This window comes from Podarcis liolepis (genome assembly GCF_965112155.1).
Source record: "Podarcis liolepis genome assembly, chromosome: 3".
NCBI classification, from domain to species: Eukaryota; Metazoa; Chordata; class Lepidosauria; order Squamata; family Lacertidae; genus Podarcis; species Podarcis liolepis.
This window is the reverse complement of record NC_139557.1, coordinates 70171041-70186128: the sequence shown is the minus strand read 5'-3', so window position 1 is coordinate 70186128 and position 15088 is coordinate 70171041. Positions and strand designations below refer to the sequence as shown.

At 39.1% G+C, this 15088-nt stretch overlaps 1 protein-coding gene across 18 annotated transcripts in view; it reads right to left on the bottom strand.

The window, feature by feature from the left end:
- The window catches only part of ARID1B (AT-rich interaction domain 1B), a 357120-nt gene that overhangs the window by 59525 nt on the left and 282507 nt on the right, over nt 1–15088 (bottom strand). For 10 of the 18 annotated variants that reach the window (XM_083496337.1, XM_083496351.1, XM_083496347.1 and 7 more), the window contains 2 exons: nt 9415–9742; nt 7563–7691 (listed from right to left, as the gene is read on the bottom strand). In XM_083496337.1, coding sequence (XP_083352463.1) covers nt 7563–7691; nt 9415–9742 — 457 coding nt within the window. The remainder of the gene's footprint in view (nt 1–7562; nt 7692–9414; nt 9743–15088) is intronic. The other 8 variants (XM_083496350.1, XM_083496354.1, XM_083496339.1 and 5 more) reach the window with 1 other exon arrangement.

Sequence of the window (15088 nt, the reverse complement as noted above, 5' to 3'; positions counted from 1 at the left end):
CAAATGGGCTGCAAGAGTACTTTGACACAGAACCTGCGGGTCACACACTGCACTGGGAAGCGGGGGGTGCGGAGAGCCCAAAATTTGGCATACAACCCGCCCCTCATGTTGCCTTACCTAATATAAAGTTGCCTAAGCTAGTGGCCAGGAAATTAAGAGCTAAATTTGTGGCTCAACTCATTCAGAGTTATTTCTGTTTTGTTATGGCTTATAGCTAAAAATAAAATAAAACTATTACCTTCCTACCTAGCATACAAATCTGAAACAAGATGTTTTAAAAACATTGTTAGAATAGAAAACAAATCAAAATAAGCTATCATGCTGCTATATCTAAAACTCCATGTATTTTTAGGTGCTAAAACTGCCTTATGGCATTTTCTTGAACTTCATAATGTATTCTGTAAAAAAAAGAAAAAGAAAGAACAAAAGAGATGTTCCAGAAACAGAAAGGAAAGTTCCAGCTGGAAGAAAATACTTTGGTATTTTTGGTAAGGGAAAGGCGTGGGTTATATTAAGAAAAATAAAAAATCCCATGAATTTTGCTTGCTGTTCAGCTGAAAAACAAAATAGCAACTAGGATATATATTTTATCTTTAATTCAAAAGTCACAACTACAGGAATCAATCCACCCATTAATGAATTGAAGCCAGCTTTGAAGCAAAGAGGAGCAGCTGTTTAACAGTTCATAGTAACACTATGCAATCACTTAGGCCAAGAAGCAAACTCCATTTCATCCAACTGAGTCTACGAGGGGATTTGTTTTTGGAAGCTGAAACATAGCTGCTCTGATTGGAAGTTATTGCTTGGGTATCCAAGCAATACTAATGGATGTATTTCAGTTTTATTTACTAAGATCCCTTGGATCACTAAATATGAAAATACTAGGATGAGGATTCAGTGTAAAGGAAGAACCACTGTAAGACCTGGTAGCTAGCTGCACACTTTAATAGGAATGACTAACAGTCCTTTGTATTATCTCTGATTTGTTACTGAATTATTGTTTTGTGATCTTTTACTGTGCTTTGATATTGTTGCTAGCTGCTCTGGTAGGGGCATAACAAAAACAAAAACAGTAATTAATTATAGAAATTAGGATGCTGCTGCACCTAACATGAAACACCCTCCACACATCTCGCTTCTTTCATTACCAGCAGGGAAAGTTTTACGCCAACGTTCCACAGGACACTAAATTCGATACTGTGAGTCGGATTTGTTCTAAAGATAACACTTCCAATTCCTCCAAATGAGGCTGAAAAATAAATAAATCACTACCTTAGTTTAGTTTATTGTGGGGAATTCACAACTGGCAGTCTTACATCTACAAATGTCCTGGCTTGCATACATATACAAACGTGGATGGGAATATTAACCTTCTTGTTATGCACAGCAGCTGCAAGTAGAGAAATCATCATATCTCAGCTCAGAGGGAAGGCTAAAAACAAAGACCAACCCCAGACTTCAAAACACAGGAAGAGATAAAATTAAAAAGAGGATTTATGGTGCTGCTTCAACCCCTTCTGCTGTATAAGATGTGAATGCCACGAGTGTGCTTTTAAACATTATTATAATTTTAAATCAAGCTTTCAAGATCAAATGGGTTAAACATACAGACAATGCAGTAGCAGTTCAGCATGCTCTGTGTGAATATTTAAATTTGCTACGGGGAAATCCAGCCCTACCAAGAATTATTATTTTTTACTTAAGCATTTTGACTTCTGAAATCTTTTGCCCTGTTTTCTCCTGCTTGACACTTTAATGCATCATGCCTGTTAACTGTATTTCCTTGCCAGTGGCTCCTAGTCCATCAGCAGTCTTGCATGCTCAAGGCTCTGGAGGAAATATGGAGAAAATGCTTTGCTAGCACTAGCAAAATGAAAAATGAATTACAAATACAGAGATAGCATTGGAAAATGCTGATGGAGGACTCAGCTGCATGTAAAAGATTATATGTATTCAGACTCATGCAGTTTACATTGCTAAGGGAACCTATATTCTGAACCCATCCATACGAAGAACAACACAGTTATTCTGGATTTACAGTAGTACAAATCCAAAAAGAATATGCTACTTGGTCCCCCCCCCCCTTTTTTATCATCTGAACTGAACTTCACCAAAGCAGAAACAACCATATCCCCCACTTCATTGACTCTGCCATGTTAAGTCACAACCATTTTGGTCACTGGCCTGTGTAACACAGGCAGCAAAAGAGAACCCACCCCAGGTTCTCTCAGTGCTTCACAGAAACGTAATATTCACATGATGGCCATATATGAGTATAGCCAGTGGTCAACAAAAGAGGTTTTAGGACTCTCTCAAGGCAAATCTTTAAAAATGTAGTATAAACCCCGACAACTGGGAAACACTGGCCTGTGAGCGCTCCAATTGGAGAATAGCCTTTACCAGCTTTGAATACGCTTGAACTCAGGATGAAAGGGAGAAACGTGCTATGAGGAAGGCACGCTTGGCAAACCCTCACCATGATCAACTCCCACTCAGAAACCTATGTCCCCATTGTGGAAAGATGTGTGGATCCAGAACTGGCCTCCACAGTCACTTACGGACCCACTGTTAAAACCGTGTTTATGGAAGACAATCTTACTCAGCTACGAGTGATCGCCAAATAAAGAGATTTTCATCAGGTGCATTAAGTAGACTGACGGCCTGACATGATAAAAAGTCAGCTTTACTCAAAAGTAAGTGTCACTGGTATGCATGACATACCAAGCCAATCCTTGCCTTAGAGAGATCACATGAAGATGCAAGCTCTGAAAGGAACTTGCAGCCACAAGACTCCTCCCCTGCACCAAGCCAAACTTCAGTTTAGCATATCATCCAAACCAAGATTCATGGTTAATCTCTCTCCTCACTAACCATGAGATGTAACCAAAGTTTGTTCTTGGTTACAGTTTGTGGTTAGTGTGGAGAGAGATTAAACACGAGCGAGCCCTATTTCAGATTACACACTAAACCAAACTTGGACTTCAGAATGTGGCGGGCAACAAAAAGGACCAGGGAAAAGCCAAGTAGCTGTGGGTTTCACTAAATCAAAGTCTGGTTTAGCAAGTTATGCAAACCAGGCCAATTATTTCAATGCACCTCAATTGCAAATAAGTGCACACACTACTGAACCCAGATAGTGCAGTACAGGCTGAGAATGCAGCGGGTTTACGAAGAATGAAGTAAACTGAAACATAACACAATTAAAATTATTATTGTCTATTGCAGTTCATGATACTATGAAAGACTGAGCCTTAGATCCAGATAAGTGTGAGGTTCCATTTGCTCAAATATGAGATGTTTTAATCTACCTTCCAGTGGCAATCCCTGCTCTATCTGAAGGATTAACGTTCTGCATGTTCAACAGACATCAAAATGAGCCATGACCTCTGTGTACAAAGAGGAACACTTTAGTGCAAGCTTAGATTCCTCTCTATCCAAGGCTTAGTGTCATAGGTGGTAGAGTATCAAGGAATCCAAAGGCCAAATAAATTCTCTTTGCAACTGTGCATTTCATTTGGACAAAATTACAGCATTAATTGACAGCTCTAATATAGGGTCTAGCATGGGAAATTCCGGCCCTTATGTCCTGCAAGTCGAGTCAGCCAATATAAGTGTTGGCCATGTAATATGCAAAGATGGCTTCTCATGGAAGCTGTTTTTGACTGTGCCCATAGGGGGCCCTTCTGACATGTATTTAGTAAGTTTGTTTGATTGATTTATATACCAAGGTCTCAGGGCAGCACACAAAATTAAAACATATTTTAAAAAGTTCCAGATAAAGAGAAAAGAAGCCCTCATTCAGCATCTGAGCAAAAATTTGCAATATTCAGATGCTTATCAGTTTTCACATGGTGACCTGACCACTAATTGTGGTATGTCTCAACTAGCCAACTAGTACTTCCAAACTTTAAAATGAAGTGCCTACCCCTACCCCCCCCCTTTATTAAGAGAAGGAACAAACAACATTCTGAGCATACACATTAAAACATTTTTGTACCAATTGTCTGAACTATAATTGGGGTGGTGGTAGCATGGCGTAAAGTGAAATTCCTTCTGTAAAAACCTCCTCTTGTACACATCACATCGCACAATAGTTTGGGTCATTGTATGCCCCCCCAAACCTATGACATATGAAAAAATATAGTATTCTCTGCAATACTACATTTGTCCAGTCTGGACTGTGATGAATATCTGTTTTCCTCACACTTAAAACTGGGTTTGAATATTTGAATACCATACCAATTCCTGCAATTTTTGTATATGTAGCATATTTTACTATATATACAGGCAAGTGTCGGAAGGCATTAGTCATTTCACTTAAGACACTTGGCAATACCCTGACATCCAACATAGCCGGCAGCTACTTTCTGGTGGAGTGGAATCACTTAACGTATTACCAGAAATTACCTACAGTGACACATTTGGACATGTATCTTTATGCTTGATGGCAGGAAGGCAGCGCTAATTATAAATAAATAAAATTTGTGTCTATGGTACCTTTTTGTAACCTGCCCTGGGACCACTCAGTGAAGGGTGAGCTAGAACCACAAATAAAAAATACCTGAATCTGTGAATCTCTTCTGAGGTCTCCTTGTATTCAAAAAGAAAACAGGGAAACAAGAACTAACACAGGAATGCATATGGCTTTAACTCTCCCCCTCCTTTACTTCTCTAGCAGTTTCAAGATAAACACAAAGGAAGTGAACTAAAGCTGTGTGTCCCCTTTGTGCTCACTGATTTGCTACGGAGAAAGCTATAGCATTTTGTGCCGGCAGATTGTATCCGCCTTCCATTTCAACAAACAGACCCCCAAAAGATGTAAGCCTCCCACTGCTTGAAGGCCTTTATTAAATACACACCATCAAATACACTCCTTTTCGAAGTGTTACAAGCTACAATGTGTGTGCTCAGCAGCGTCTATCAGAGCCCATGTGTCTCAACTTGGGCACCCATCAAGAGACATTCAAAATTGGAAACCCCTTAAAATTTAATCCCAAGTTTATTTGTTGCCTTTATTACTTCTTCATATCCAACCCGTTGAGGAAGTCTGAAGCTCAGTTGTTGTTGCCATCCTTCATTTTTATAGTGCACTCACTGTATCCTTCCATGGTAATTGCAGAGATTTGTCACATGTGAGCATACTCTCCTTATCCATAATATACAGCTTCTGAAAGTCTTGGCCAGGACAAAAACAAGGAAAAGGAAAAGGAAAGTGATTTAACTCTTTATGGCTTCCTGCTTTTTCAGGGTTATTTGCCGATTTCCAAGAATGGTATTACTCTTTGGCACCAAGTCCAAACCACACTAGAGAGAGGCTTGTCTGAATAGTAGTGAATATAGTGTTCCTACATAATATTCCATCTGGGTTATTAAAACAAAAAATAGTTACCATTCAAGAGGGTAACTACTTCTTCTGTAGAGATGTTGGAATGATGTTGCTTCTAAAAGTCTTAGGCTGCAATCCTAACCCTCCTTACCAGGGAGTAAGGCCTACTCAATTCAGTAAGAGTACTTCTGAGTAGACATTGTTAGGACTGCACTATTAACCTTTCTTTTTAATCAGAAGGGTAGCATTCTGCACCAGAATACAGGATATTATAACCGATTGAATCCCTGATCTTGATTGTTCAAGTTCTGCTTAGCAGGCATTGATTTTCTGCCTCAGCAGAAGTGAGCTTGCTCTGATGCATGCCATTTAAATTCATTTTACACAGTTGCTTAATGTGACTTGGCACAGCAAAGCCAAACTAGCTTTCTGTGTCTAAATAAGATTCCTAAATTTCTAAGAGCATTTCTTGTGGTTTAGAAAAAAAGAAATCTGTGCTTTCAACACTGGGATCATGTTACAGTTTAGTATACGACTTGGAAGCCATCAAAAGCGTTTCATAAAACTACCTCCCACCCAACTCACTTAAGCAAGTTCAACACTTCATTCATTCCAAGGAACTTTGAGGGAGGTGGATTGCACTCTCTTATTTTATTTTAATCAAGGCGCCAAAGATCGGTATTTTGTTTCAATTGCCAATGACATTCGAACACTACAGGCTTCCCCTTCAAAACTAATGATGTGGTAGAAAAGCACTGTGCGCATTCACTCTCTGTGACATTTATAAGTGTGTTGTTCTAAGGTTTTTTGTTTTTGTTTTTAAAAGCAACAACTACCTATCACGGCCCAGTTCACAAGTACTATGTACTTGAGCTGGAACAAGCCCAAGCAAATTATTGGGCTCATAAACTTTGCCTTTCCTCCCCCTCCTTCTATGCAGCTGGGGAAAATATGTGTTTATTTTTGGTTACAGAGAATCCTGGTTTGTTGTTGTGTACAAACTAAACATCATAGTTTTAAACAAACTCTGATTGGTTTCAAAACAAGCCAACTTCAAATTACGGGTTATGTAGCTGGCATGTTTTAACACCCCAGAATTTGTTTCAAACCACAGTCTCTGATTCATATATAACAAGCCAAAATTCTGTGAAACCAGAAGTAGACACTAGTAGTCATGTGAAAGGAGACGAGGGGGGCAAATGTGCCTAAGGCTTTGCTTGGGCTTGTTCCAGTTCATGCTTGGAGTGGAGTGCCAAACCACTGCTTACTGGTACGTTCAAATGCATGTAGACGCTGACCAAAATGTTAACTTGACTATCAGAAATATTAAGTAAAAGGAACTATAAACTTCCACAGTGTTAGAGTCCTAATAGTTTGCTTCATTTTTTTCAGGGGTGCCACACAAGTCTTTTAAATATTTCATGTTAGCAAAATCAGGACTCACTGGTCTCCCTGCATCCAGAGAAGAATACTGCAACTTTGGGGTTTTCCAGTTGGCCAGTGATAGCAGTAATTTGACTGGGTGTGTATTACTTCTGAAAATTTTGAACTGAATGGTGGGAGCACTTTCACAGTGACATAATCTTTTAAAAAAAGAGTAGGGAAATACTATGAAAACACAATTATCTGGAACAAAATCCCCCATAGTTCAGGTGATTTCATACTAGACACCTCAAGTTTTAAACCCCTTGGCAGAAGTGTTAGCAGGCTGTCACCCTTTCATAAATTGTTTAAATTATGATAGCATGGAAACTTTTATAAGCCCCATTACTAACTACTGCCATTGCTTCTGCAATCAGTTTCATAAATACATAGCGTATTTTTGGGGAGAAACTTAATGTGATGATAACAACAAGACAGCCATGGTAATTTCAGTGTCTCATGATTCTGCTCCTAGACAACAACGACAAAAAAATGGAGGAAGGGACAAGTAATGGTGCAGAAAAACACAAGATTTAATTTATTTGCAGCCAATGGAGATCTTCATTTCCCTCTCAGGCATGAAGGAAACAGAGCCATGCCACAAGCCATGCAGTGTGGGTGACATGCAGTTTTTTGTTTGTCTTTTTAAAAATCATATCTGACATAGTTAGTAAAAACAAAAAAGCAAATTCCTTTTCAGATGCAAGCATTATACTTGATCTGGGGTGCCTTCAATAGCCAAATGGCATATAACATTTAGGAGAAAAAACCCTGTCAAGATCCCACAGCAAGTCCAGTTTACATGGCTACCTACCCGTACTGGTCAGGCTGATGCATCATGGGAGCCTGAGTGCTGCCATAGTTGGGGTGCTGTGAAGAAAACATGGGGCGTCCGCCAGCCCCAGACTGGCTGGGATAAGCAGGCGACCTAATGTATGGTGGCCTAAAGCAGAACAAAAGAACAGCTTCTTTGGATTTGTATTGGATCACAAGCATGAACCACCTCGTCAGCTACAATCCTTCCATACTGAAGCATGTAGGATTCTTACTGTTGGGCAAATAGCCATATAGCTTTCCATTAGGAACCAAGGAGAAAAATGCTGTGCTTCCAAACCTCTTGGATAAAAAGGGATTCATCCCACAAGTTGCTTCCTAATGTTCCTTTTGCAATTAAGGACTAATGACTTCATAATCTTCCTACAGGTGTTAGATTACCTGGGGCGCACAATGTGATGAAGAGGTTTTGAAATGTTGTGTTTTGATTATGGAGATACAGCAACTGAAAAGTCTACAAAATAGATTTGAGAGTTAGGCTTCAAGTGGGAAAGCAATCTACGGGTATTATGTTTGTGTTTAAATCAAATATGAAATACTTTATCCAAATTCATAATGTGAATTGCAACCATGAACTCTATTTTACTGGCAATTATTAATGTTTAAAATTAATTATATTTTTTCTTGCTACACTTGCTTTTATGTTTGTAAAATACCAATTGCTCAAAGCAAAACAAAAAAAATGCATAAAATCTGTTGATCTACTGAATTTCACAGGAGCCCAGGTGAGTAATTTAGAAAGGTAATGTGATTTTATCCTATTAAAATAGTAGTATTTTGGGGTTTTTAAAAGATGTTTTAGGTCTCCCTAATCCTCCATAGTACAAACAAGTTGTGTATACCTTTTCCTTTATATGCATAATAGACATAAAAACATCTGGAGTAATTAGTGCGTAAGGTCATCAATGGTATATTATATAACCAAATGCAATGTATATGCCTGCAGAAATGTGTAGAAATATGTATTTTATATATGCATGCACTTAATATACACATGCATATAGATCCATCTTGCAAAACAATAATAAAATTCATTTTTCTGCTGGGGAAAAGTCTATTTCAACACTATGAAACAGAGAAACACAACACGATCTCAAGAAACGTGAGAGCATGTGATCCCCATGGCTGCCATGGGCAGTACAAGGGAAGATGCTATTTGCATTTCCACAGGTTTTTAGAACTGCAGGCACATACTGCAATCCAGTAACCAGGTATTCTCCTTTAAGGGTCTTGGAGATATCATCCCAGGGATAGTAGGCTGCACATATTAGCCCTGGAGTACAAATTTATGGTGCTACCTCAAGACCTGAGGAAGGTGCTTCCTGTACTGCAAAAACCACAAGACTAGAGATTAATAATCCATATTTCAGTCTCCACCTCAGAACAGCAGTTATAAATTAGATATTCTGGTTAGCTTTAAAAAGGGTGGCCCCTGCCCACAACTGCTCATATCCATTGGCGAATGGATTTTGAAAATGTTCTGGAGACTTCAAATGCCCAAGAGACAACAATGATCCCAGCAATGGGGCTTCTTTCCACCCTCCTTTCCCCAACAATTCATGCCACACCTGTGTGCACTAAATTTACCCTTTTAGAATTGCAGGGGTTAATTGTAGGGATTTTACTTTTTACGTCATATTAAAACTGTGGGACTTCCTGTTCTAAATACTTATATTCATAGATATAAAACATGCCTTGAAATGGTAAACACCTGCCAATGTCATTTGAGTTTCTTTTAACAATTATACCGTTTTGTCCTTTGCACAAACCTCCTTTACTTTATAAGCAAGTACATTTGAAATGGTTTTGGATCCTTTCCTTTGGCCTCATACCTGCTCTGGGCGGAGTTTGCGGCAGCCTGCATCACTGCTGCAGCCGCCTCCTGTGCCTTACGGTTCACAGTCGGCATGGGTGGTCCCATCCCTGGGCCTCCCTGCTGAGACATGCCTGGAGAATTGGGGGTCATACTGCTCATATTTCCAGGAAACGGTCTGCTCTGCATCCCAGCTGATGGCATTCGTCCCAGGGGTATGGTACCACAAGGCTGGCCCGGCCCTTGTCCATGCATCTGGCTGCTGGCATTTATACCCATACCAGGTCCTGGGCCACTGTAACTCGTGTTGGTCACTCCAGAGTACGTTGGCTGTCTGGAGTAGTTTCCTAGACAAAACAATGTAACAGAGGAAAATAAAGTTACAACCTTGGATTCAGAGAAACAGCTTGCTGAAAAATCTCGTTCAATGAAGTAACCCAAACAGTGCAAGACACAAATGGAGGATTCCCTATCTATTATCCAATACTGGTGTTCTGCAGATACGGATTTCTGAAAGTGGTGGACTTGCCTCACTAAGGAGATGTGGTGGACAGGAGAAGGAAGGATTTTTTGGGAGGTGGGGGCTGCAGCTGCATAATCATCCTGCAACACCAGGAGCAGGGTTGAAACGAGTGGGGAAGTAGAAACATGGGGGTGAAACAAGGAAGGACCTTAAGAAAATCTAGCTAGGGTGAGTACTGTGCATTGCAGGCTGTGGTGGCATGTCTTCCTTGTTGCTCCTACACTTTGAAAAAGTGTTCCCATTAAGCAGAATTTTCACTGAAATGCAAACATTAGATCCCTTTCCCCTCATTCTCCACATTCTAGAATAAGAATCATAGAACATATATAATTCCTTCCCCGTGCCCTTTGTACATTAACAAATAAAGATCTAGATTGGTATTGTCATAGTATCTTCATAATAGGTTCATATGCAAGCCCGGTTACATCATGGCCTATTTCTTTTTCCTTCTTCCGTACACTTTTAACTTAGTCATGCCTTACAAGTTCTATCTTGTGATTTTAAAGGAAATTAAATACAGTGGTGCCTCGCAAGACGAAATTAATTCGTTCCACGAGTTTTGTTGTCTTGCGATTTTTTTCGTCTTGCGAAGCACGGTGTCGGAAAAGTTTTGGAAAAGCTTCAAAAATCACCAAAGTCTTCAAAAACCTCAAAAAAGGCTACCACACCGCGTGCTATGAGCTGCTCCTCGAAGTCAAGTCGCAACTGTATTAATGGTGTTAAGAAAAAGGAAACAAACTTGCAAGACGTTTCCGTCTTGCGAAGCAAGCCCATAGGGAAAATCGTCTTGCGAAGCAGCTCAAAAAACAAAAAACCCTTTCGTTTTGCGAGTTTTCCGTCTTGCGAGGCATTCGTCTTGCGAGGTACCACTGTAACACTGAGCATTCGCTTTAGGAACTGACAACAAGCGCTCCCACTATGTGCTTAAAATGAAATGCCAGCCTCCAGTTTTAGCTGCTATTTTAAATACAGTGGTACCTCGGGTTAAGTACTTAATTTGTTCCGGAGGTCTGTTCTTAACCTGAAACTGTTCTTAACCTGAAGCACCACTTTAGCTAATGGGGCCTCCTGCTGCCGCCGCGCCGCTGGAGCCTGATTTCTGTTCTCATACTGAAGCAAAGTTCTTAACCCAAGGTAATATTTCTGCGTTAGCAGAGTCTGTAACCTGAAGCGTATGTAACCTGAGGTACCACTGTACAACTTGTTAATCCCCACCCCAGCACAGCCATAGGTAATCAACCTTTCTAATATAATTGATAAACAATTCACCAACAGCCTTTATTGCTGACATTTTACTTCCACTCAGATATAAATTCACTGGTATATCCACTGTTCTACACATATCTATTTTTATTATGCAGCTGTGTTTGTGGAACACAAACCAGACATTCCCATTCATATTCTATGTGAAACAGGAAAATCTTTATGTGATATCAACACCTGCTGGGTCTTTTGTCCTGGAAAAACTTCTTCACACCTGCCTAGTAATCACATGGCAGCAGTGAGGACTTTGTGGTCAGGAGAAAAAACCTTGCAGGTTGAATAGCCTTCAGAAATCTAACATTATCTACTTCTGCTTTACATAGTAATCTTTCTAACATATATAATATAATGTATATAATTCCAATCATCAGCATAGATCTGACCCATATATGCTATACTAGGAAACTGGTCAAGACTTAGGGGAATTCAGAATGGAACTTTATCAGATATGACTGCACAATATGAGATTGTAACTGAGTCTTTGAAACAGCATGAGAAGTGTCTCCCAGTTTCTTTATACAAGGATGAGGATCTATCCTAGCTGTTAAACACAAAAGTGCTATATTACTGTTCATAGACAAGATGAGTCACAGGAGATACAAAAAAACCCCAATTTTCTTTTGATCTCTCAAATGTCTTGTGGCTTCAGGTAAGAAAGCATGTCTCTTTTTAAAAAAAAATGAATTAATTTTTCATTAATAATAATCCAATATAAGCCACATTGATATAATGCCAAATCACAATACAATTTTAAAAGCCAATTATTCCATTCCAAATTAAACATTTTTGGGTGTCTTCCCATGTTCTGATTTTGGGGAGATGATGTTGCTGTTCCTTCTCCTGCTTCTATTCTTATTTAATCCAAATAATACCATTCCAATGTAAATCATTTATCTTAAAGAAAGAAAAAGTGTCTCAATGGGATGACACTGAAGTCTCATCTAAAGCTGGGAGGGGGAACCTGTGGCCATCCAGATGTTGTTGAACTTCAACTCACACATTTGCAAGTGTGTATGTATATACATGTGTGTGTGTTTGTCTCAGAGACACACTGACCTGTCTGAAGCCCCTCATATGATACTGTAAAATTAATTTGCAACAGAGAAGCATGAGTATAGATCTCTAATGCCTTGTAAACTTCTGGTATTAAAAAAACAAACACTTGTTCTCAATTTTCCTTATTGGGGCTATGTGCAGGGCAGCAGTAGAATAGACATCACCCACAAACACAGAGGAATCTTCTTTATCAAAGTGGTTTAGTCAGAATAGGCTAGGTTGACAAGAACACGATAACCTTTGGGGGGGGAATGTAGATTTCCCCCCCTCAACACCTCAATAAATAAATAAATAGCAACAAACGAGACAGAAAGCCAGGAATGAGAATTACAAACTTATTTCCATGTTTCTCTAATATATTAGTAATTTGCTGGCAATGGCTTTGACAGCCAACAGATGGATGCACCATTAGATACAATGAATGCAGCAGATGCTGAGCCAGCCTCCATCAGCTGGACATGTCAAGCAGCCAAGTGCAAGAGCCACACTTTTCAAGTGGGTACCGGTTGGCGTGGCAGCCTTGGAACATTAACAAGCAGCCCATTCTCCTTTCAGCCAATGGATTTCAGTTTCCAGCCCATTTCAGTGAATTATCACTAATTGCAGGAGCTGTAGAGTCTTATATACAGGGGAAAGCAGTGGCCCTATTAAACCAAATTTAAAATAGAGGAATGGAGACATAGACTTCAGCGTTTAAGCTTGAAAACAGAAATATTTCAAGATCCTCGAGCTCATGCCTAGATTGTAGCAGATTGTGTGACATGCAGCAAATCCAGAGAAGCATTTGTACTCTGGTTTAAGTTGAAACTGTCTCAGTGTCAGTGTCATTGGGAATACTCACAGTCCTAAAGATGATCTGGCAAGAAATACAAACACATTTAAGGCTGAACAATAAACCTATTTTGACAAAGCCTATCTTCTTATTTACATGTTCTGTACAGTGTGTAGTTCTTCTTTAGATACTCAACAAATAAATATTTTATATAAAATATTTAAAACAGAATTTTAATTCTACCGAGTGCTTCTATACAGATTTTTGATAACAAGCTTGTTCCGAATCAATTCTAATACGGCTAACTGAAGACACTAACCATTTGCTCATGAAGTGTTTCTTCCTATAAAATAAATTGCACATATCCAGCCATTTTATATTGCTTATGTGTCTATGTCACGTTATGCTTAATGGACAGAAAAACAAAACTCTAGTTGTAAATGTATCAACTCCAGTGCATGTGTCTACCATTTTAGATACATGTCAAACATGCCACTGAATAAAATGAAGGTTGTCACTTATTCAGCGTAACTTTTAGGATACTGTATTCCATCAAATAATGGAATCAACAAACCTCTGTATCATTTGGCAGGCGGGTACATCTCTGATACACCAATGCTTTCATAGCTCCAATTCTTGACTAAAACCCAGAAATTCATTTGCAGAGACACTTGCAGTATAAAGAAAGTGGGGGAACAAGGAACTGCAGAACTTAACAGGAAAAGGGACACAGTATTTGGCATGTTATCTGAGAGCATTGCTTTGGCATTAAAATCAATTCCATTCAGTCAGTTTGAATGGCTAATGTTTTACTAAGAAGAAAGCTACCATTTTCAGACAAGAATCTCAATAATTTCAATATGGGTAGGTCATTATGGTAAATTATAAATCTGGGTTTTTTCTTCTTCTTTACAACATAAGCTAGCAGCTAATTATTGCACAGTTCGTACAATTTGGGACCTTATAATTGCATAATATTTTACAAACCAAAAGGTTTCCACCAGCTGGAAAGCTAATTCTCAAAACTGCTGCCATTCAGCAATGTACCCAATTCACAGTTCAGTTTAGAAAACTAGAGAAATGGATGAATCTGCCCATAGAGGATTCAACCATTGTTGTTTCCAAGTGGCATCATTACATGCAGGCACCAAAAGCAACCATGCGAAGTAACTAATGTGGAATTAGAGGCAATCAAATAGCTTCTAAAACAAGCAGATGAAATAATCCATCTAGTGGACTAAAATTACTATGCCGATTAAGCAATTTCACAACAGAACAGAACTATTGTCAACACTTGTGTCCAAAAATCCTTGCAAGCAGCTGAAGAATTTGCTAAAATGGTTGGCAAGTTGAAACACTTAATGAAATATGGTTGCATCCAATGGTTGGTGGAAGGCTCTTTGATCTACTGGAGGTTTCCATGAGGAGAAAATGGGAAGAGATTATTTTTGCTGATTCCCCCTTACATCTGCTGCTCTCTGCACCCCTCTAAGGTGGGGACCCCTTAGATTCGAACAGTGTGAGAGGTGTCACAGAGGGGTCTGTAGAAAGGTGAAATTTCTAAAAACAGTCTCTTCTACCTTTCTACTGGATTAAATAGCCTTCTGCCAGTAGAGGGATTTAACCTATTAACTTTAAACCTAGCTCATGGAAAACAAAGCAGTCAAAGCAGTCTTTGGCATCATCTTTTCAATAGGAGTCAACAAGAGTTTTAAAGCTCTTTAAAATATTCCCCCAAAATTCTAAAACATGTAATAAGGGAGCTCACAGAAACTGAAGGCTTCTTTAAACAGCACAAATGTTATGTTTCCTCTCTACAGTAAATATATTACAATACACACTAAACAATGTTGAATCCTTACAGGCTTTCCCGCATCCTCCATCAATGAAGGAAAGTCTTTATGTGAAGCAGAGAAATAAATGGATACAAAATCCTTGTACGGCAGAACTCAAAGCACTCACTACAAAAGCTGTATTTGAGGCAAAGGTCTGTTTTATTACATCTTGCTTTAAAACCATATGAGACGAAAGTGAATGGAGGTCCTTTCTGTCATGTCTATATACAGATCAAGAAGTCAA